Here is a 24518-nt window from a genome sequence, read left to right as displayed (position 1 = left end):
ATGGGCTGTTCAGTTTTACCCCTTTACCCTTCCAGGCGGGTTCCCTGCTGGGAACAGACCAAGCCCTGCCCTCCAGCAGGTGGAGGCAATCCAAATAGTCACATCAGGGTTCTCCAGGTCCCCTCCCTCCAGGGAGCGGTGCCCACTGAGGCCAGGCCAGGGGCTCTGCAGACATCACACACATTTCAGTCCTCCCTGGCCACCTCATAACAGCCATTTGGATATCCTGGTTGAGTGACTTGGGGTCTCCCATTGAACAATGGAGAAATGGTCATACTCACATCCCACAGAAGGGTCAAGAGTCCCTGAGTTTGGCAGTTCCTCAAAAAATTTAAACACAGAATTACCATACGATCCAGCAATTCCACTCATAGGTAGCCACCCAAAAGAACTCAAAAACTTGCACCTGAATGTTCACGGCAGCATTTTTCCTAATAGCCAAAAGGTAGAAACAACCCAAATGTCCATCAACAGATCAATGGATAAACAAAATGTGGTACATCTATTCAACGGAATATTATTCAGCCATACAAAGGAGGGAAGCATATGCAACAACATGATTGAACCTGGCAAACATGATGCTCAATGAAAGAAGCCAATCACAAAAGGTCATATATTGTATGATTCCATTTACGTGAAATATCCAGAATCGCTAAATCCATAGAGACAGAAAGCAGATCAGCTGTAGCCAGGGGCTGGGGGGAGGGGGAGACAGGGAGTGACTGCTTAATGGGTACAGGGTTTCCTTTGGGGGTGATGAACATCTTTAGGAACTAGAGAGAGGTGATGGTTGTACAGCACTGTGAATGAACTAAATGCTGCTGGATTGTACACATTAAAATGGTTGATTTTGTTATGTGAATCATACCTCAATCAAAAAAAAAAGTCACTGCACACATGCTAGCTGAAGGGCAGAGGTCAACGTGGAGAGGTAGGCAGGGGCTGGCTCAGAGTGACGATCCTTTCTAGGGGCCCAGGAACAAGCTGATCCTTTAGCTTCAACTCCTAGCAGAACCTCCACTTTATAGATGGGGAAACTGAGGCTCAGAAAAGGCAGTGACCTGCTCAAGGCCACACAACTTATAAGAGGCCAAGTCAGTGTCTGAATCCAAGTCTGTATAATTTCAAAATCCCTGCTCTTAAAAATCATACAACTCGGGGGCGAGGGTATAGCTCAGTGGTAGAGTGCATGCCTAGCATGCCTGGGGTCCTGGGTTCAATTCCCAGTACCTCCGTTAAAAAAATGAATAACCTAATTACTCCCCCACAAAAAAGATGAAAAAATAATAAATAAATAAAGTTAAAATTAAAAAAAAATAATTGGACAAAAAAATTTTTTAAAAATGATACAACTCAAGAGAAGCGAGAATACCGTTCAAGAGATACTTTGACAGGGCGAGGCCAGAGAGCTGTGTGGGCACACAGAAGGGGCAGAGTCCAGCCTGTGGGAGGGGAGGTAGTCAGGGAAGACTTACAGAAGGAAGTGACACCAGATTGAAAGAATAGAGGAATACTCCTTATAAGGAAGTAAGCTACCGGCCCCAAGGTAGAGGGAACAGCAGGGCCTCTCGGGCTCAAGAAGTAACATGGAGACCATTAGGCAGGTGCGGGGTTGGGGACGGGAATGAGAGCTAAGACAGGGACCAAATTATACAGGGCATCCCTTCAACTAATATTTACTGACAGCCTACTAGGCACCAAGCACTTGTCTAAGTAAGCATAGGGATGCGACGGTGAGCCAAGCACGCCCAGCCTCTGCCCTGCTGGAGCTTACCTCTAGTAGAGAGCAGAGATGTTAATAACAGTTAACGTATACCTGGTCCATGCCAGCCAGTCCCCAGGATGGCCCCCAGTGATGCTCTCCTCCCAATATCCTGACATTCACACCTTTATATAGGCCCCTTCCAAACTGAACAGGGCTTTTATACAGGACCCCTTCTTCCCCTTCTCCCCCTTCCACCCTGCTCTCTCTTGGATTATCTGCTCTGGGAGAAGCCAGCCTCCGTGTCATGAGGACACTCAAGCAGCCCTATGGGAGATCCCTGTGGAGAGGAACTGAGGACTCCTGTCAATATCCAGTGTCAATTTACCATCCTTGTGAGCAAGTCATCTTGGAAGGAATCCTCTAGCCCGAGGCAAGCCTTCAGATGACTGCATCACTAGCTGAAACCATGACTGCAACCTTGAGAGAGACTCTGAATCAGAATCACCTTGATAGATCACTCCCCAATCCCTGACCCACAGAAACTGTGAGATATGTGTTTATTATTGTTCTAAGCCTCTAAATTTGGAGATAATTTGTTACATGGCATAGGTGACTAATAGAAGCACTTACTAAGATATTTACATAAATTAATTCTTTTAATCCTTACAATGATCCCCTGAAGTAGATACTATCCACTATCTCCAATAATACATACAGGAAACTGAGGCATCAAGCGCTTATGTGCCTTCCCAAAGACAAAACCTGTAAACGGGAAAAAGAGGATTTGCACCTGGGAATCCAGAGTCTAGACTCACAACCACTACACTATAGCTGTCAGTGTGGCTGTGGGTACACTCCATTCATTCATTCATTCATTCATTCATTCATTTAATACATGTTTAGCAGCCACCATGTGCCGGACACTGTTCTAGGTCCCAGGGAAACAAGACAAAGCCCCTGCTTTCGGTGGCACCCACATTCTAGGAGAGACAGCTAATAAACCAGGCAATGATCAAACCAGATGACTAAGTGCTTTGAAGGAATAAGAAAGGTAACTGGTCAGGGAAAGAGAGATGAGACACTTTTCTAGACAAGACAACTACAGAGGGTTGTCTCTCTGAAGTGACATTTGAGCAGACCTGACAGGAGGAGAAAGAGGCTGCCATATGAAGATCAAAGAGAAGTGTACTCTGGGCAACGAGAATAGCAGATGCAAAGGCCCTGAGGCAGAAATGACCTTGATATGTTGGAGAAATGGGAAGGCAGTCAGTGTAGCTGGAGCAGGATGGGTTAAGGTAAGGCTGTAGGTGATGAGGGTCTGGAGAGGTGGGCTGGGGTCTTTGCTGGCCTTTTTGACCACCATAGAAAATCCTGGAGTTTATTCACAGAGCAGTAGGAAGCCACTGCAAAGTTTTAATTAAGAAGGCAAGTATTGTGATCATTCAGAAGGATACACATTTCCCATTTCTGTAAACCAGACGTCCTTTGTCTCCTGCCCTCCTCCAACTGTCCTCCCATGATGCCCATACCAGCATCAGGGCTTACAAAGTGCTACAAAGTTATAAGCACAGTCCCTTCTGAGCCTCCCACTCCTGCTGGTGGGGACCAGGTCAGAAAACATCATCTGCCCAAGGGACGGAGAGACCTTTTAATTAGAGGAGCTAGTAATAACACTCATAAAAAGATGTTTAGAGTCCCCCAAACACCCGGCAAAGGTCCAAGAAAGATAAATCTCATGCCTTCCAAATGGGAAACCAGAGTTGGCATCTTAGATGTGATGGACTGTGCTAAAATAAGAGGAAGATTTAAAAATCAACTAGAAAATACTTGACGGGGGAGGGTAATAGCTCAGTGGTAGAGTGTGTGCTTAGCATGCACGAGGTCCTGGGTTCAATCCCCAGGACCTCCCCTAAAAAACAAACAAAAACAGTACAAACCAGAAAACATTTGAATAGCTATTTTTTGAAACGCTGAAATTAAGCTGATGCCAGAAATACCAATAATGCATCAGAAAATAATTAGCATCAAACCAAGCCTGACTTGTTTTCCGATTCCTGAGCAAGTTCCCAGGCTGTGAGTCTCTCTGGATGTCTTCTGTTTTTCTTCTTCTTCTAAGTATTGAGATCAATCCAGGTAGAAGGGCTCAAGGCCCAAATCTACACTCATGCTGTATCGTAAATCCTTGTAACAAAATCTCTGTTCTCAAACTGAAATAGAAAAACTGCTGCAGATAAAACTCACAGCGAGGTCTTGTGTTTTGTCAAGTGCAAATATAAGACACAGATGCTGCAAAGAAGCCTGCCTAGGGGCTGGCAACGTTTCTGCCTTGACTGGGTATCGGTTGTACATGATTATGTAAAAACTCACAGAGCTGTACACTTCACTCTTAAGTTTTACCCAATAAAAAAGGGGAAAAGCATATAATATTTGGCTGGCTACCACTGATTGTGCCTTTCTATGTATCAAGCACTGTACTAGGCACTTCACATATTTGCCTCTCAATTAATCCCATCAATATCCTATTTTCATTTTACTGCTGAAGAATCTGAGGCTCAGAGAGGGCTAGCCTCGTACCAAAGATCACACAGCAATCAACAGCCGAGGGAGAATTCAGTTCCTAGTCTGTCTAATTGTAAAGCCGGAGATGTCTGGGAGGCAGGCACCTCGTACCAGAACGTTAGGGCTCGCAGGGGTATCACATTTAACATGTAAGATGATTCAGAGACTAGCCTGGGATCCCTCGGCCAGCAGCGGGAAGGCTAACTCACCACGGCCGGGACTTCCATTCTGGTGTTCCTTTTGGTAGGGCATGTACTCTCTGAATTGGGTGAGGATGGGCTGGAGGAGGCACAGCAGGAGTGAGAATAATCCGCTCTCCCTCAAGCCCCGGGGGTGGGGAGGGGGCCGGGCCGCGCCGAGCTCCCAGCCGCTCGCGCCCGCGTGCGCCCGCCGGCCGCCAGCAGCCGGGGCGCCGCCGCCTACCTTGGTGGACGAAGGGCTGCCTGCTGGGCCTGCCGGCCGGGAGCGCACTGCCGCTGGACTCGCTCATGGCTGCAACCGGCGCCGCCGAGAGGCCGCGGGAGACCCGCTCCCGCCGCCGCCGCCGCCGCCGCCGCCGCCGCCTCCCGGCCTTCCCTCCCGGAGCCGGGATTCCAGGTTCCGGCGCTGACGTCACAGGGGCGGGGGCGGGGCGCCCCGCGGCCCTTCCCACGCCCGCCGCCCCCGGGACCACCCGGGCGGCCCGGCGCAGGGAGGCGAGCGGCAGGCTGGGGCTGTAGGAGGGTTCACCCCGGCCCCTCGTGGAGCCGGGATGGGAGACGCGGGAGGAGAGCCCAAGAGACACGGGACGGCTCCATCCAGCGGCCGCGATGAGGGGCGACCTCCCGGGTGTCATACTAAATTTTTTTAAGTGTAATAAAAATAACCAAGAACCCTGAACAAGTGCATCTAGTAAGTTATAATTTTGGGATACAAAAAGGAAATATATTTGTCATGTTTGTAAATGCATAAGATATCTCAAGTGGGGAGCTGAGAGGCTGGGTGAGAACGGCGTGAAAAGGTTTGTCGCTAAATGCTGTGTTTGTCTTTTAAAATTTGCCCCATATCCGTGTTTCATCTCTGCCTATATACATCTATCCGTGTATAGTTTAAAATTAAGAGGAATTGCCAAATATAAACAATGGCAAATAAAGAAATGTATAGACATTTGTCTATAATACAAGTAACCCGTCAAATTAAATAAATGGGAAGTATGGATAAATCCTCTGTGCAAAAGAGTTCCAAATAATTTATACAGATACTTGAAGGAAGTGGAGCATAACTCCCTAGTCTCTTAAATGTGGGCTTCGCCCAGTGACTTCCTCCGAAGAGTGAATTATGGAAAGGAGGGCAGGCACACAAGCAACCTCATTTGAATAATACCTGGGGAGAACTTCCTCAGATGGTCAAGGTCACCATTCACAGTGATGTCATGTTGATGGTATGCACCCTCAGTGTGAGTGATGGCAAGGACACTTTACCGGTGGGGTCTTTCTCCCCAGAACCCATAACTTCAGCCTAAACATAAGAAAACTATCAGACAAATCCCAATCAAGGGACATTAAACAGGGTATCTGATCAGCTCCACAAAACTCTCAAGGTCACCAAAAACAAGGAAAGTCAGAAACTGTCACAGCCAAGAGGAGACATGACCACTTAAAATGTAATTGATAGCTGGGAAGAGAATGTGGAACAGGAAAAACTAAGCACATCTGAATAAAGTATGAGCTTTAGATAATAATACTGTGTCAATATTGGTTCATCTAGTATGAGAAATGTACCATACTGATGTAAGATAGTAATAATCGGAGAATATACTCAGTGCTAGTCTCAACATCTTTCTGTAACTCTAAAACTATTCCAAAATAGAAAGTTAATTTTTTTTTTAAGTAATTGCTTGGCTCAAAATAAAGGCTATTTTTACTGCAGTTAAAGGTTGAGTCATTGAGTTTCTAATTATTCCCTGGTTGAGCTGAGCCATGTGCCTCATCCTCTCTAAGCCTCTGTTTTCTCACCTAGAAAATGGGGATATATTACTAGGTGCCCAGGATTGTAGTGAAAATAGTCCTCTGAAGTGGGTGGCAGAGCATCCAGGGGAAAAAAACCCTAATCTGTTGCCATCCTTGCACTTAACACAAAAGAAAATCTATGCAAAAATATAAATGTAAAAAATAAAACCATAAAAGTACTTTTAAAAAGTGCTTTTGTTTGGTTTTGGGTTTGTTCATTCATTAGTATCAGGGAGGAAGGACTTACCAAGTTTGATCCAAACCCAGAAGCAAAACAACAAATCAAAACAAAAAATTATAAATTCAACTACATAAAATTTTTAAATTCTGCAGCACAGGCAATGACATTTGTACGAGGCTATTCCTTGCAATGTTTATATTAGCAAAAGAATGGAAGCAGCCTAAACCTTCATAGACAGGAGACTGGTTAAATGAATTTTGACACATACGTCCACCTATTATATAGCTGTATGTGTAGATACGCAAAAAGTTCTACGTATAGAAATATACAATTACATGAAAAAAAGCAAGGTGCTGAAGAAATGTGTTAGGGTAAATGGGTAAAGAAAGAAGAATATGTGTATAGGGGGCGCTGTGGAAAGACATGTGCTTCCCTCTGAAAGAATATGTGTAAATGCATAGTATATCTCAGGAAAAGGGTGACAGGTATTTAACTGATTGTCCTTTTTTCTTTTTTGCATTGCATAGACACATTACCCATACATGCTTGAATGTTTTCCTCATTATCTTTGAAGTGTGTGGCACAGAACAGTGTTGACAAATGATGGCTATTTCTGTCGTAAGGCAATGCCATCCTCTCGGAAGCTATCTCCCAGCCCTCGCCGCCCCCTCCCCAATCCCAGCCCACAGATCTGGAAGGAGATGGATGGAGGCTCTGAATTCCAGGTCTCACCTGGTGCCTGGCCCGGCTTGGTCTGCATCCTGAGCCAGGCGAACCCTCAGGTTCTCTCTGGGACAGGGGAATGAGCCCAGTATCCTGAAGGACACTCTTTCCCCCCAGGAGAGCATTGACTTTACAGGAATAGAAATAGGGTCATTCTTTGGGAAAAGATCACAAAAATCTCCTGTTGGAAGGGAATAGAAAGGAAGGAAGGCTGGCAGCTGGACAGAAATTCAGACAGAAGGATGGCATGTAGGGCAGAATGCAGAATCACATGGAATTCTTGATTCCCTTTATGTATTACTTTATTTCAGAGGGAAGCACATGTCTTTCCACAGCGCCCCCTATAGGCTTTATCAGTCCCATAGACTTGTTTCGTCTGTTTCCCACACTAGGATACAGTGGGAGGAACCCTATGGTGAGGTTTCTCTTGTTATTAGGAAAATTATAATAACAGTGCCACTTACTGGGGGCTTTTGGACTTTGTAACAAATCCTATCACGCATTACCCCGTTTAACCTTCCTCATCCCTGAGAAGACAGTAGGAACCTTCAATCCCCATTTTATAGAAAAAAGAACCATAGTACAGAGAGACAGAGTGGAATTGTCCCTTTGCCCTCCTTCCCCACCAGCAGTCACCCAACCCAAAGCACCAACATCTCCACCAAGGCAAGAACTGCCTCCTGACTGTCTCTCTGCCTTGTCCAAGCCTTGTCTACACAGCAGTCAAAGCCAACTTCTCAGAAAGGAAATTGATCTTGTAATTTTCCAGCTTAAACATCCCCTCCTCCTATGGTTTCCTCTTGCCACTTAGAATACACACTCACTCTCCTTATCATGTGTGGAGCAGGCTTGGCAGGACCCATCCGTCCAGCCCCATCTCCTTCCATCACCACGTGCTTGGCTTCCTTTCTGCTCCTTGAGCACCCCTATCCATTCCTGCCAGCAAGCTTCATGTTCGCTGTTTCCCTCTTCCCGGAACTTACACTTCACACTTACCCCTGGTTTTGTCTGCTTCTTCCTTCACAGGGCAAAAGATGGCCACATCGCAGCTCCAGGTGACATAAACTCCTAAAAGGCTGATTAGAGGTTTCTGAGTCACAATTCCCAAATCCTGGGAGGGAGACTCTGATATATTTGACTTAAATAAAGAGTAAATTCCTGGCCCCGCTGATCATGTTCTGAATGTAGTTTGTCCTGGTACAAACAGGGGTCCCAGGGCATCCTAATGCCTTTCCCCTTCTTCCCACCCCCAACAATTGTCATCCACAAGTGATCCACGACAGAAATGTGTTGTAAACTGCAAATCTCTAAATAAATGTTAATACAGTAGCTGTGGCTGTGTAAGACTTATAACTGCGGGATTGCAAAATGGTACAAAAAGAGGGCATTTTAGGTGCCATAGATACATGCAAATGAAGCTCATCATTTTAGCCCATTTATGGCAAAAGAATTAGCCATGCCTTTGCTACTCTGAATTTTCATGGAGAATTTGAGCTTTGCTCTTGGTTCATTTGCTTTTTGACTGATTTGGCGGATTTGCCTACTCAAAGCCATTAGCAAAATGTCCTCCTCACCTTGTGACATGTTCCCTGACTTGCACGAAAGTTCCGTCAACGGCTGATTGAGGAAAGGATGCTGTAAAGACCACAGCTCTTCCAGCTGCCAGCAGTGATAACCCAGTCTGATTCTCCTAAGGGACAATCAGAATTTATTGTATCGGAAGGATACTGGGCAAGACATGGCTGAGCCTCAGACGAGGATGGAAACTGAAGACTGGAGAGAACCCAGAAAGGTGAGTCTCTCTCCCCTTCTCTCATTTTGGCTTCTCTCTGAGGCTGCTTGTTCCATCACACTGTGTCCCGGCTTTACACCTTCCAGTACAGGTGGGGGAAGATGTCTGGCAGTGGCTGAAGGAGCCAACAGATCTTCATTGTTGGTCTGCCTCTTTCCCTCTCTCTATCTGTGCTTTTCTGAGTAATTCCCAAATCAGTTTCCCCACATATATCACATCATGAGGAGAAGACAACTGTGGGTGTAATGTTTAAAGAGACACCCAGGGCTTTCCAAGTGCCGGATTGGCGGCTGAGAGCAAGCATCTCCTTCCCTCCCAACTCCTCTCCTAGCCCAGCTCTCAAGGATGTTAGGAGGACATATGAGGTCATCCTTGTAAAGCACTTAGAACACCGCTTGGCCCATAGACAGTGGTAGACAAATGTTTATTAAATATACTAAATTTTTCATTAAATGTATATGTTAGTTGATGTAAGAAAATTCATATTTGATGGCAAGAGAAGAAAAATTTAAACATAAAATTTTTCTCTGCCTGTTTGATGTGTCTTGTGCATCTGCATTGACCAGACTTCCTTAGGAGATAACAATATTCCTTCTTAATCTTGTTTGTTTGTTTGTTGTTATTTTTTCTTAAAAATTTTTTCCTTCCTTCCTTCCTTCCTTCCTTCCTTCCTTCCTTCCTTCCTTTCTTTTCTTTCTTCCTTCCTCTCTTTCTTTCTTTCTTTCTTTCTTTCTTTCTTTCTTTCTTTCTTTCTCTATCTTTCTTTCTTTCTTTCTCTCTTTCTTTCTTTCTCTCTTTCTCTCTTTTTCTCTTTCTTTTCTTTTGTTTTTCCTTCTTTATCTTGTAAAAGGTCTTGATGACTCCTTGGGAGATAACCTTCCTTCTTCATATTGCAAGGGATCACAATTACCCACTACTCATTTTGTATGTGCAGATCTGGATTGTGTTAACTGTCAATACATCCTTTGAAGTATAACCCTTTGTCTCAAAGATGTATATAACTGTGCTTTGACCTCTAATGGACAGAAAAGTCCTCAGAACTTTCTGAAAGACGGTCTCCTGGGTTAAAATCCCAGTGCAGGTGTACTGTTATCTTCCGGATTGTTCCCTCCCCCTTCCTCACCCCTTGCCCGATGCTCATTTCTGTCTACTACCTAACATTACCATTTTTAAGATAATAATCTTTCAGCCTTTAATCTAGGATGACCCACAGAATCACCTGTGGATTTCTCAGTTTAATACTTCTTTTCAAACAATTTTAAGGGGTTTTTGAATTTGTGAAAATAATAATGCTTGTTCAACTTTTCAGAAGTATGTATAAACATGCTTGTTTCCAAGGACACAGAAATATAAAAACGAACATCCTTTTATACTGTTTCCTTCTCCAGAAGTAATTACTTTTAAGCTTATGTTTTTCTGATGTCTTTAACTGGTAGACGTGCCATATTAGTATTTGATAAATACTAATGTATATATATGGGTTAGAGGTTTAAAAATTGGTCAGACAGTTTATCCTGGGAGTCATGCATGTTATATCAACGCACTCACTTGACAGCCTCCAGTCCCACCTTACTTGCCACAGCCTGACCATTGAGAGATTTTTTGTTAGGGCTTGGGGGGATGTTTTCATAATTTGTGATTCCGTATGAGATGCAATAATGGGAATATGACAAAATTTGATCCCCAAATAGGTCAGTTGGCTTGACTCCATTTCAAGATTACAATCTTACAATTGGGGTAAGTCTGTAAGCGCCAAAGTCAAGACAACTCTGAACTGGAACGCTGGCTCTGACGCTTACTAGCGGTGTATCTGGGTGAGGTTCGTTCTCCTTTGTTTGTGTTACTTTCTATCCATCAGTTTCCATATTTGTAAAGCCATCTCACGGAGATGTTAAATGAGGTCACACACGATGTCAAGTGCCCAGTGGGCTCCCAGCCTGAGGTACATAGTCTAGGATGGCTCTCTTTCTGGCCTCAGCACCTTCTGGACAGACTGAGGGACTTCCCACTAGGGGGCGCAGGTGAGCGGGTGTGAGCGCCTTGCAACTTTGGGCTGAGCGCAGTGCCTGCGGGCAGAAGCTCGGGCTATTTTGTATTCATTGCAAGCATCCCTGAAGTGTGTAAACACCATCCTCTCAGGAGAGGCAGAATAAAATTGTGTCTTGGATACAATGAGCGCTCCAGCGGGTGGCAGTGGCTCTGCTCTGGCCCTCCGGGGCCTGCCTTCTTGTTCCTTTGGAAGTTTCACAGACACTCTTCCCAAGAGCACTGAGTCAAATCCCTTTCGAGACCAAGAGCCTTTGTTTCACCACCTTTAAACTAGATGGGGTCATATTTTCCAGTCCCTCTCCGTTAGGTTAGTTGAAGAAATTTGGGCAGAGCTGAGGGGGGCAACTCAAAAAAAAGTACTTGAATGGACACAAAGTAACATGCTTACATTTTTAAAAATTATTTTTTAAAACAGGCTAATCATGACACTCCAGATCTCATCTCATTCAACCCTAAGAACAACCCTGTGAGGTAGGTTCTATTATTAGCCCATTTGATGATTGAGAAAACAGAGGCATAGAGATGGCTAGTGACTTTCCCAGTGTCACAAGGCATGTGTCTGTGTGTAGGGAGGGAATGATTAAAGCGAAAGTAGATGCACGCTCCGAGATAGAATGCAGCCTTCTCCAAAGGCAAGAGGAAGACCACAAGGTGCTCGGGTGTTAGTTTCTATGGGCTGGGTAACTTCATACGCTAACACGTGGGAGGATTATTTCAATTACTTTGGGGAAGGGGCTGGGGCTCCCAGGAATTGGGCCATCACTCACTTTTTGACCTTTTATGGTCAGCCTTGAAACTCCTGGCGCCTGTGGGAGTCCCACTCAGCAGCTATTGTATTACAATGAGTGTTCATTGAAGCTCAAGTTGACTCTTCCGCCATCTTGCTGTGCCATTCTTTTAATGACTCTGCCTGGACCCCTTCCCTCCTGTCTCATTCTCGCCTCAGAGATTTTATTCCCATAATCTTATGGGAAGCAGAGGGGCAGTGTTCTGTCTTCTGTAGCTGCTTCAGGGCTGAGCAGGGGCTTAGACCCTGCCTGTCAGGGAATAAAAATCTCTGAATGCCTGGTCTAGGGGTCCCGGGGGCGGGACAGCTTCTGATTTTGAATCAGAGGGCGGTACAGGCTGAAATCCTCACATGACTATCATCTTGATGTGGGATTGTCATAACGTGGAAGACATGAACTTTACCAAGAGGTTGAAGAGGAAAGGTCCAAGGAGGAGGAGGAGTATGACCATTAACTACAAATGGGACCAAATGTCCTAATGTACGGCTCCCTGGTGCCACACATTATTGATTTAAAGGGAAGTATTTTTATAGAGGCCAAATTTTCCCTGGAGTGCACTTGCCTTTGGGTCCTCATTCTGGGGATTGCTATATATCCAGATGGATCCTGAAGGTGCAGTAAGAGATCTGGGAGCAGATGAATTTAACAAGGAAGCAGCCGTCTGGATCCATGGAAGAGACAAGTTATAAACCACGTGGGGACAAAGGTCCATTAGTATAAAATAGTTAAGTCCAGGAGTATTTTATGCCTTCGGCTTAGATGTGATGGTGGTGTAAGTGGGTTTTACCTGTCACTTCCAAAGCCTCCCTAGGAATCTTCTTAAAGATGAAGCATTTAAAAAAAAACAAATCACAAGACTTAAAAAGACACAGTTAGACATCTGATTACGAAGCCAGTAACAAGAAACTTTGTTACTGCAGTGACATACGACATTTTAAGGTAATAACTAAAATTACAACTGATAGCATTTTACCAAGACATACTAGATTTTTAGGAATTCCTTATAATTTCTAGAATATCTATATTAATTACATTTACCTAAGCAGTATAACCTAAGGAGATTTATTACTTACTTGATAATACTTTCCATGCAATTTAACATGCCAGATGAACCTACTTAGTTTATTATCTCTCTTTGGGATGTTTCAGGGGCTCTGGATTCATTCAACTGTATTCAGTCAACAAATACTGAGTGTCTGCTGCGTGCCAGGCTCTGTCCTGGGCCCTGGGGATTCATCAGAGAACAGAACAGACGAAAGTTCCCGCCCTGAAAAGCTTGCATTCCTGTGCAGGGAAGCAGACAGGACACACATGCTCCTCTAATGTGTCAGGAGGAAATGAGTGCTTTGGGAGAAAATAAGCAGGAAAGGATAAGAACCCGGATGGGGATAAGATGCGGATGAAACTAGAGTGATAAGGTCTAGGATGTTGGTCCTGAAAGAGATGGAGTCATTTATGTGGATCCCTGAGGGAATGTTGTTCCAGGAAGCCCCAAGTGCCACAGCCCTGGGGCAGGACAGTGGACAGTGCTGGACTGAGTGCTCTAGAACAAGGAAAGGCCAGTGCGATGAAGCTGAGTGAGCGAGGTGGGGCACAGTGGGGTGTGAGGTGAGAGGGGAGATGGGGCAGAGCACCGAGGGCCTCTCAGGCCACTGCAGGGACTTTGGTCTTTGCTCTGGGTCAGGTGGGAGCCACTGAAGGGATGTGAGCCGAGGAGGGGCAGGATCTGACTGTATCTTATCAGCATCATTCTGACTGCTGGCTTGAGAATAAGCTGTGGAGGGACAAGGACGGATGCAGGGAGACCATGAAGAGGCCAGTGCAGTAATCAGGAGATGATGGGGCCTGGACCAGGGAGGAGGCAGTGTGGAAACAGCGGGAAGTGATCAGATTCTGGGCATAATTTAAAGACTGGGCCGCCAGGATTTGCTGACAGAGCAGATGTGAGGAGTAAAAATAGAAAAGACATGGATGACTTCTCTAAGGTTTCTGAGCTGAGCAACCATTTGGAATGATGGAGCTGCTATTTCCTGAGAGGGGAGATTGAGGGAAGAACGGGGCAGAGGAGGGACCCGCGAGGGTCAATTTTAGCTTTGATGGATTTGGGATGCACCCAGCTTTTAAGCGGGAAGACAGATTCTGATTCTGAAAGTTCACATTGCAAAAGAGTAAGCTTACAGAAATGGGAGGAATTTGTGATTGTTTTTGCAATATATCAGAAGATGTAATTAAATTTAATTTTATTTAACAAGAAGTTATATAGCTCTTACTTAGAGTATGGTAGGCACTGTATATATATACTATAACTTATTGTATATGCTACCTCAATAGATTCTTATGTCAGCCCTATGTTGTAGGTCTTGTTAGTGCCCCCATTTTACAGATAAGGAAACTGAGGCATGGAGATTAACTAACTTGCCCAAGATTATGAAGCTAGTAAGGATATAGCAGAGCTAGAATTTGAACCCAAGCAGTCTGGTTCAAAATCCATGCACTTAATATTTTCATTAATGAATTAAATGAATTAATGTTCAGTGCGTGTTGGCTGCTACTGTCATCAATATCATTGATTTTATCACAAAGCAGGAAAGTTCATGAGAACTGCACTATATAAAACAAATTCAGACTCATCATGTGACCTGTTGCCCTGGGGTCTTTACATGGGCTGCTCCCACTGCACGTGCTCGCCTGCCCCCAACCCCCGCCTCCTGTTTGACTCCAAGTCTAGCTGAAGCATCAGTTCCTTACAGAAGCCTTCTCGGACACCCAGTGAACACTCCCTCCCCCACTAATTATACATTCTTACAGCATCACATACCCTACATTGGTTGCAATAATCACAGTTGCATTTACATCATTGTACGGTTTTTAAAATTGTGGTAAAAAAACCTGTAACATTAAATTTGCCATCGTAGCCATTTTTAAGTTCAGTAGTTATTACTGAGTAACTGAATATTAGTGATGTTGAGCATCTTTTCATGTGGCTCATTGGCCGTTTGTATATATCTTTTTGCAGACATATCTTTGCCCATTTTTAAATCTGGTTATTTGTTTTTTTGCTGTGGTGGTGGTGGTGGTGGTGGTTGAGTTGTAGGAGTTCTTTATCTGTTCTGGATATTAACTCATTTTGATGGCGGTGCTGGGGATAGAGCTCAGGACCTCGTGCATGCTTACTAAGCATGTGCTCTGCCGCTGAACTATTACCCCCCACCCCATATTAACTCTTTATTAAGATATGATTTGCAAATATCTCCCTCCACTCCTTAGGTTGCTTTTTCTAGTCATTGTGCATCTTATTTAACAGACCTCACTCACCTGACCTGACTGTTGGCTCTACGAGGCCACTGGCAGTATCTGTTTTGCTCTCCACTCTATTCCCCAAGTGTCCAGTTGCTGGAGGAGGTCATGGAGAGGGCATGACCACAGATGTCTAGGGAGCTGGACCCCGGCAGCTGGAGGCTCCTGGTCCTCTCCCCTGTCCTTGCAATGTACGTTCTGCCCACCCATCCCATGGTAGGAGCCGGTTTCAGGAAGGCAGGCTTGACGGAGTAAGGTGGTGTTGAGACTACATTGTTGAGACTGTTGGACAGTGTACCTGCCTGAATCCTGTTAAGGCCTCTCTATAAACTAAGATTCTGGCTGATGCGTGCAGAGATCTGCAGCACCCAAGACAAGACACCTATGTAGTTTCTCTTGCTTGTTAAACCTTCCGCCTACCAATCTGAGTGACCTGCTCCTCTCTCTGGCCTCTTCTTGCCCTCGGGGTGCCGGCCCCAGTTTTAGATTTCACCCGGCGAGCTCCTAAGTTTGTGAACCAACACAAATGTCATGCCTGGTACATTTGGTTTCTCTCCAAATGTTTCCTGAAGGAAATAAGAAAGAGCTGAATAAATCCTAGAAGGGAGAACTAAGAGAGGTATTTGGGAACACCCTATTGGGTCCTGCCCATGATAAGCACTATCCAATAGAAATGTATTAGGAGACACATAATTTAACATTTTCTTGTAGCTGTGTTTTAGAAAAGGAGAAACAGGTGAAATTAATTTTAATAATAATTTCATTTAAAAAACTATATCCAAAATATTATAAATTCAACATCCAATTTAACACTTGTTAATGAGGTTTTTTTTAAAAATATATATATAATAATATTCCTAAGGCTTAAAAACATTTCTGTCTTCGGAGCCACAATTTCAAGTGCTCAATAACATGTTGCTAGTGGCCAACGTCTTGCAGAGCGTAGCCCTAACCCGTGCGCCCTCGGATCCCCCGCGTGCCCGCAGCATTCAAACCCGGCGCGCGGCATCTGGTGGGCGCTCTCGGAAAGGTGTGCTCAGTGGAAGGAAAGAATGAATGCAGACTCGGGGCAATGAATAGAGGTCTCGGATGCCAACAGGTGTACTAGACAAACACTCGCAGGAACCTGGCTTGATTCCACGAAGAAAGTGATCAGCCCTCCAGGCAGGAAGTGCAACGCGGGTGCCCGGGTCCCGGTCGCTGACGCGCCCCGCTGGCGAGCAGACGTGGCGGCAGCCGGAGCGCGGATGCGGTGAGAGGCGGGCTCTCCAGAACGCGGGACCAGCGCTGGAACTGCCTTCCCAGGTATCCGCCGAGTCCGGGCGGCGTGGAGGAGCCCCTTCCCCGGCTCCGAGAGGGGATCGATGAGCCCCGGCGGGGTATGGCCCCAACGCGGGGCTGCAGCGAGGTGGCCTGGGGTGGCTGTCGTGGCGGGGCTCGGAGAGCGAGCTGGAGTGGGAAAGGAGAACTGGGGGGAGAATCACCCGGGGGCGGGAGGATCGAGACGGCGGCTCCAGCTCGCAGTCCTGCGCTGAGAAAGTTTCCGAGGGGTGCGTGCCGTCCGCCGCCTGGGGCAGCCCGCCTCGCAGCAGCACAGGGAGAAGGCAATCGCACGCCATGTACCCCGCGCTCACTCAGCCTTGCTTCGCTTGGCGCCGCGATGCGGTTCAGAGCGCGGGCGAGGAGGTTCAGCGCGCGGGCTATGGAATCACGCGGTTTATGCTCTGTGCGCCTTTAGTTAAACTACTTACCTTCTCTGGGCTCCAGTTTCCACCTCTGTTTAAAAAAAAATGCTGAAAATAGGACGTCCCTCATAGGGTTTTTGTGCGCCTTCGGTGTGCTGGGAATCCAAGAATTGCTTCCTAAATATTAGACTTTGTCATTTCCCCTGGAATGATCTCCGGAGATTGGGTCTCCTGGTCCCGTTTTCCCCATGAGGAGATTGGGACTCAGACAGATTAATTTGTCCACAGCAATTAGATGGAAATACCAGGATTTGAAACCAGGAAGTTCAACTCTGCAGACTGGACTCTAACATCTAATTCAGGTCCCACTATTTCCTAGAAGGACGAAGGAGAGGTGAGGACAAACTGCTTCTGAGACCCCCCCCCCCCGTCTGTGAAATGCATATAATAGTACCTAACCTATGGGGTTATTGTGAGCATTAACTAAGCTATTATGCAAGTGCCTGCCTGCTAAAGTGTGCATGCCACCAGGGTAGGATTTTTTCCCCCTGTTTTGTTTGCAGATACATCCCCAGTGCCTGGCACATAGTAGATGCTCCATAAATACTTATCAAATGAATAAGGAACGCATATTACTTTTTAGCCTTACAGCAATCCTTGCTAGTTCCATACTACTGAAGAGGAAACTGAGGTTCAGAGAGGTTAGGTAACCTGGGGGATGTCACAGCAGTGGTTGGTAAAGGAGTCAACATTTGAACTCAGATCCATTTGGTCATAAAGCCTGTGTGGTCCTGATGCCCAATCCAGGTTTCATCACCTCCTGGTGGGGTGAGTGTGGCAAGCTAGTTAACTCTTTTGTGCCTCAGTTTCCTTATCCATAAAATGGGAATGTTACCTAATGCAAGTTAGTGTGCCCAACACACCATGAAGCCAAACAAACTGAAACGATGAAGTCTGGAGCAGAGAAAGTTTTATTGCAGGGTCACACGAGGAGGAGAAGTGGTTCATGCCCAAGAAAACCCCAAACCCCCTGAAGTGTTTCAGCAAAGCATATTTGAAGGCCAGGTAAGGGAGTGGGGGGATTGCAATTCTCTGACTGGTTGATGTTAAGGTAACAGAGCGGTCAACGCTATCAACTCCTAAGTGCCAGGAGGCCTGGGGGCCACGTGGTCTTGATCATCAAGTTGTTAATTTCTTCCCTTTGATGGTGGTTTTAACATCTGAAAAACTCAGGAAATATACCTGTGATCTGGGTACTTCAGAGAGGAGCTACAGCAGAGGATATGGGGGAGGGGTCTGTCCCTGGAAGGTCCTACAGGGTCCTGCTCAGTTACAGGGACAATGATGGTACCTACCACAAATGGTTTTTGTCTGGTTGAAAAAAGATAAAGCTCTCAGAACAGTGCCTGGCACTTAGCAGGTACCCAGTAAACGCTGGCTACTGCAAATGCTATGACTGCCCACTACAAAGTGGAGGGGACCACACAGCAGGCATGACTGGTTAGAGAAGGCAGAGGGGAGACGGAGGAGGAGGAAGGGGAGAAGAGGTGACCAAGGACCTTTCCTGCCTTCTGTGTAGTCCACAGAACCAGGCCCCTGTTCATCCTCTGGAACATTCCTGAGAAGCCCCCCACACTCAGTGCAGAGGGAGGGGTGTCCCCCAATATCCCACCCTCCATCTCTTGTACATGGAAGCTGTCACGAGGACCTGCTACCCTTCTGTTACACAAAGGGGGCACTAAGTCCTCTCTACTTCAGTTGATTCCCGGTTGCAGCCCATGAGGCTTTTGGAGGGAGGATTTCAGGTAGCAAGGACAGTTACGTGGTGTTCATTCTAGCGAGACCTGGTTTCAGATGTCATCGCCAAGTAATTCCCAGCTCTGGGACTTGAGCAAATCCATTTTTGAGCCTCAGCTCCCTCATCTGTAGAATGGGCACTATAGTAAGACCTCATAGGGTTGTTGGGAGGATAACCTGAACTGTCTCGAAAGCGTCTGGCACAGTGTCTGGCACATGATAAGAGGCAGCTGTTGCTCGTATTCTTTGACATGTGGTGCTCCTGTCTATTCCTGGCCTTAGGATCTGTTTCTGTGCAAATAAAACTCCCCAGGGAGGATTCAAGTGCCCTTTCCTTGAACCCCTTCTCATCTAGAGAATCCCCTTCCAGGGATCTCCATCCATCAAATCTTTGAAGAGTTTTGCATTCTAATAGGGCAATTGCTGCCCTTAAGTGTGCCAGGGCAGTTTCCGGGGACAGCAAAGCTGGCATGTGGTCTCTGCTTGGGGAACTCCGTCCTTTGATGTGGGCACTTGGTAGGGCAGGGATCCTAGCCTTTTGGTATAATAACCAGAGTCCTTAACATTTCTTTTGCTTACTCGGTGCCAGGCATTGTGCTAAGCCCTAGCTCTAGGGATCTTTGGAAGCTGGGCTCCGGAGCCAGACTGCCTGATTCCAGCCCCGCCTCTGCCATTTTCTGGCCAAGTTACGTAGCCTCTCTGTACTTCGAATGACTCATCTGCAAAATTAGATGGTTGTAATGTACCTAATTTATAGGGCTGCCGTGAGGATGAAAGATAATCAACAAATACATGATGATAAGAACAATGATAAATGTTAGCCGCTTATATATTATAATTATGTGCAATTTACAGCTGAGGAAACAGTCTCAGGGAAATTAACCAACAGTCCAATGCCATAGAGCTGTCCTTTCTTCTCTTGAAACTGTCCATTTATTTCCATTTCCACTGCCATCATCTTAATTCATGCCTCCCTCTTTCCATGTCCAGTTCCCTCATGGGGCTCCTTTTGAGGGTCCCTGCTTCCCAATATCTACTCCTTCCAGAAGGTTCTCCCTCTCTCTTCCCAAACTTTAGAGGTTCTTCAGTGACCTTGGAAATAGAATTCATCCCCTGGTGATAATCATTGTTTAGAGTTTCATGTATGTTTCTCTACATTTGTCTCCCTTCCCCAGATATGCTAATTACTTTTATTGATCTTTAAAAAAAATGGAATAATATCTTCCAAATTATGGCAAGTCACAGCAGAAAGTTTTCAAATTTTAATTCATTTTTTGAATGTTGTACTTCCACATGGTATAAAATTGAAAAGATGTCCAAGCAAATATTGAAAAATCTCTCCCTCCATATCTATCACCAGCCACCGGTTCCTCACTCCAGAAGCAACCATTATTGCCAATTTATAGTCTGCCTGCAGACAAAGCAAGAAACACATATTGCAGTTTATAGGGCAGAATATATGTGTCATAAATCACAAAATGTAAAAACATGGTATAGTGTCTAGAGGTGAGGAAATTGAGGGAGAGAAAAACTTTATTAGAAGCTCCTTTCCTTGTCTCCTGCCGTGATGGGGTCGGGAGATGCGCGTGAGTCCATGCAACATCGTTGAATTCCCAGCTGTGTCTCTCAACCAGGGATGGATTTGCCTTCCTGGGGACATTTACTCATTCCTGGGGACAGTTTTGGTTGTCCCAGCTTGCGGGGATGGTGATGGGAAGGGTCCTACTGGCATCCACTGAATAGAAGCCAGGGTTGCTCTTAAACATCCTCCAATACTCAGGGCAGCCCCCACGACAGGGAATTAATCTCACCCAAAGGTCAACAGTGCAGAGACTGAGATGCCCTGACTTATACTTACACAAGAATGACTGATTTGTCCTTTTGCTTCAGACTCCAGTTTGGCTCAGCTCCATCTGCCTGGCAGACAAACCAGGTGTTTCCTGCGTCACAGGCTTCCAGGTACTATCATCTCACCCCAGGAATGATAGTTCTGGGGGCAAATAAAGCCATCTTCCTGGAGATCACCCCCTACCTTCTCATTTTAAGGCCTTTCCTCTGATCAGACAATTCATAAAGCAAGTATCTATCTAAACAGAAGAAAATTCTCCTGGCCTTTGGAAAGCCACTATTTTGCATTTATTGGTGGGGGGGGGGGTGTGCTGTTAATAACACATCAAAGGTTGGGACCAGTCACTATGGTCCTCCAATTCTTGTGAGTTATAGAAATAGGATTTTCTTTTTTTCTTTTAATTGCTACCCACCCATATTCAAATGCCATAGGAAACTCGTTCTGGCATTTGTAAGTATGTGGAAGTCTTACCCAGCTCTAGATGTCTACTTCTGTCTTTCCATATCAGTAGAGTCCTGGAGATGACCTTTCCTGGAGGATAAGCATTCCTGCAGCTGGGGTTTCCCTCTGGGAACTTGAACCTTAGGTGGCTGTTAATCACCTGAGCATTAAAATGGTCCAACCTTTCTCAGAGGTCAACCCAACACTTTCAGGAGGTAGAGTATATTGTTCCCATTTTGCAGATGAGAGGAGGAAAATTAAGTTTCAGAAGGGTAAACTTGTCTCAGAGAGATAGACTTGGTTCAGTGTGGTAGAATCATATAGTACTGGAGTCAGGATTCGATTCAAGTCAGCCTTGAGTGTGAGCTGGTTCCACACTGTCTGCCCTTTGTTCCTGGAAGAGACATGCCATCATATTTACGAAGTTAAAACTGTAAGGTTTGAATGTTGCCCCAGGGGCTGAATCTGCAGGACAAACTGGTCAGTGCCTGAGGGTGTTGGTTACAGCATTATGTTCCAGAATGTTTTGTTGTATAAAAGAAAAGAAGAAAAAGAAAAAAAAACACCTTACTAATTTCCTTATGGTGTCCAAGAAATAAAACAACCCCTAGAAAGAACTTTGATCTTTTTATCACACCAATGCTGAAAGAACATTAATGATAGGGTGGGGCTGGGGTTCAGGAAGAAAGAAATATACAATGTGGGCCCTGAGTTAGGGCTTTGTTTCTTCAAACCCAGCACACAGAGGCCATGGTGCAGCCATGAAGTTGGGGGTCAAGGGCTGATCTGCATTTAATGGGTGAGACTCAGTTATTCATTGGCCGACAGGGGAGCGATGATAACCAGAGTGGCATAAAACTGTCGCGAGCTAGTAAACATCCCTCCCCGGGAAGCCAGTGGCATGACCAAGAGAGCAAGCAGGGATTTGTTTAAGGCAGAGAAAGATGGGCCTTATGGATTAGTAAGAAAAAGACGCCCCGCTGTCTCTGCAGAGTGGAGAGGAAATGGCTGTGGATTCCTACAGGATGGCGAGCAGGTAACAGAAGGTGCTTTGAGGGAGGGATGAGGGTCACAGAAATGATGGCGAACCCTTGAGACTGTCATGGGAGGAGACTGAAACTGGAGCTGTCCTGTTGCTTAGCACCAGATGTTACGTACAGAATAAAAACACAATAAATACTTGTTAGAGGAAAGAATGACTGTGAGCAAATGGGAGGCAAATGAGTGTGTTAGCTATAAGACAAAGCTCTAGAGCTGGCTGCCTGAGCTGGAATCCGAGCTTCCCCAGGTCCTCACTGTGAGACTCTAGGTGAGTTGGACCTTTCTGGCCTCAGTTTGCTCATCTGTAGAATGAATGGTATGCTAAGAGCTCCCACATCCAAGAGTGGCTGTCAGGGCTAATCAGAAAGCAGACAATAAATGTTACTTCTTCCTTCTTATTCTTCTCTTCTTTTTCTGATAACGATGATGATGGTGATGATGATCAAAGTTCAGGCAGAGAAGCAAGTGTTTGAATCCACTGTTCTGCCTGTTTAACTGTGTGACCTTGGGCAAATTACTTAACCTCTCTGAGCCTCAGTGGAATTATCATAAAGTATGGATATTAAAACATCTCTATAAAATTGATTGTGATTCAACTGCTAATACATGTGAAGGGCGTAGCATGGTGCCTGGTGCTCAGTTAGGCTCTCAACAAACGGTGCTGTCTTTTTGCTTATTATTACTGTTATTGTTTGACTAGACTCCTTCTGCTTTGGGAAGGGGAGGAGGAGCTCAGTGGAGATGGATGTCAAGGCAGGGGGTTTAGAGTCCTGTTTTGCCCGGAAGGGTCCCCTCCCCAGAGGCAAGTTCAGGTTGAACTTTCTAAAAGATCAGTGACTCACACAATGGGCCACGTTTGACAGGCGCTCCAGAAATGGAGTGCGAGGAGATTGCACTATATTCCTGCTCTGGTTATTTCCCAGCACCAGGGATTCAGTGCTCCTAGAGATAAGCCCATGCTGATGGAATGCTAATCAGATGGCCATTTCTAGGAAAGACACTCATTATAAGGAAAGAAATAAGAGACTGGGTAAAAGGTCTGTGTTTTTACCAGCCCAAACAAACAAGTTATGCTTTCTACGGCATTTGAACCTGGGTGGGTAGCACTTAAAAGAAAAAAGACCTATTTCTATAATTCACAAGAAGAACTGGGGACCACAGTTACTGTTCCCAGTATTTCCTGTATTAGCATTCCCAATAAATGCAAAATAGTGGCTTTCCAAAGGACAGGCAAAATTATCTCCTGTAGTAGAGACTTGACTTATAAATTGATTTATAAAAGGTCTTAAAATGAGAGGAGGTAGCCTGTGTCTCCAGCAAGGTGGCTTTATTTGCCCCCAAAACTGTCATCTCAGCAGGGAACACCTGGATGGTGGGGTCCTGCCTGCCAGGCAGCGCGGAGCTCAGCCAAATCGGAGCCTAAGGGCAAATTAGTAATCCTGACCTGTCTTTATTGAAAACGTTCATATTTGTTCATCTTGGACTTCTGCATTTTTCCTACTTTAAAAAATATTGCATTAAAATTATTTATTTTCATTATGGGGATTTTGGGCACCCCTTAAATTTGCATCCCAGGCAAGAACCTCCCTCCCTCCCACTATTCCTGGCCCTGCTGCAAATAGCACTGAATCTAGAAACTTCCCAAGCTTAATTTTGTACTTAACCAACATGGGCAAAAAGGTGACCACGTTCAAGATGTGAATATGGAACAAACAAGTTGAAAAAGAGAGAATTCATTTCCCTCAGAGGAGGCTGCATTTACGATACTGTATTCCACTCCTTACTGGCTGTGTTTCCTGGCCGAGTTACTTAACCTCTCTGTGCCTTTGTATCCTTCTCAGTAGAATAAGGCTAATAATAGCACCTATTGCTAAGGCTACGGTAAGGACTTAGTGGGCCAACACCTGTCAGGTTCCCATTAACAGTGTCTGGCACATACATGTTCATTGGTTTGCTATTATTGGTTTCAGGTTCTCATTTCTTGTCTGCAAATCTGAGGACAATAATACTTAGATTGTGTTACATAATGTTTGTTTAAATAGGCGTTATGATAGGACTGTTACAGTGATTTGAATTAGTCTGATTAAGAACTAAGCTTCTAGTCCTAGAGGTGGATCCAGAAAGGGATTCTTTTTCTTCTAAAAGAGGGCAGCTTGACACAGACTCAGAAAAGTGTGGGGTGAAGTTCAACCTGGCTTCACTACCCTCCTGGCTTTCTGAGACCGAGGGGTAGAGAAAGGGGAGGAGTCCCTGCTCTGGGCGGGATTCTGAGCACATTGACAGTGGGGAAGGGGAATAGGAGGGGTCCCCAGGAAGTGGGATGGCAGAGTCGTCCACTCCTTCCCGCAGGTCTCAGCGGGTGGAGGGACCGTGATGTGCACCTCGTGTTGTGTCCACCTCTCCCAGAAAGGGGTCCTTGTTCTTCTGAGACAGCCTGGGGCTGTCCAGCCAGGCAGGAAGGCGCAAGCTGCCAAGGCACCAGCAACCCACACATGTCCTCCTCCCACTTCTCTGCCTGCCCCTCACTTCTCTGCCTGCCCCTCACAGCCTCCAATCATGGGCTGACCTGCAGGGATTTGCCAACCTTGGTGCACAGAGGAATCACCTGGGAAACCTGATAAAA

General features: G+C 45.7%; 2 protein-coding genes across 7 annotated transcripts in view; one reads left to right on the top strand and one right to left on the bottom strand.

The window, feature by feature from the left end:
• TMC7 (transmembrane channel like 7) overlaps positions 1-5031 on the bottom strand; it is a 48624-nt gene extending 43593 nt beyond the window's left edge. Inside the window, exon 1 of one of the 2 annotated variants that reach the window (XM_074346267.1) lies at positions 4688-5031. In XM_074346267.1, the coding sequence (XP_074202368.1) occupies positions 4688-4754 (67 nt within the window). In that variant the 5' untranslated portion in view covers positions 4755-5031. The remainder of the gene's footprint in view (positions 1-4687) is intronic. The other variant, XM_074346268.1, reaches the window with a different exon arrangement.
• Positions 5032-16133: 11102 nt separating this feature from the next.
• Positions 16134-24518, top strand: part of TMC5 (transmembrane channel like 5) — a 61262-nt gene continuing 52877 nt past the window's right edge. The window contains exons 1-2 of one of the 5 annotated variants that reach the window (XM_074346265.1): positions 16134-16387; positions 17056-17161. The gene's annotated coding sequence lies outside the window, so the exon portion shown is untranslated. Of the gene's footprint in view, positions 16388-17055; positions 17162-21571; positions 21891-22026; positions 22164-24518 lie in introns of those variants that run through there. The other 4 variants (XM_074346263.1, XM_074346266.1, XM_074346262.1 and 1 more) reach the window with 4 other exon arrangements.

The sequence above is a fragment of the Camelus bactrianus genome, chromosome 18, assembly GCF_048773025.1.
Source record: "Camelus bactrianus isolate YW-2024 breed Bactrian camel chromosome 18, ASM4877302v1, whole genome shotgun sequence".
In the NCBI taxonomy this organism is placed as follows: Eukaryota; Metazoa; Chordata; class Mammalia; order Artiodactyla; family Camelidae; genus Camelus; species Camelus bactrianus.
Note: the sequence above shows the minus strand (reverse complement) of the source record. Positions and strands in the feature narration are given on the sequence as shown.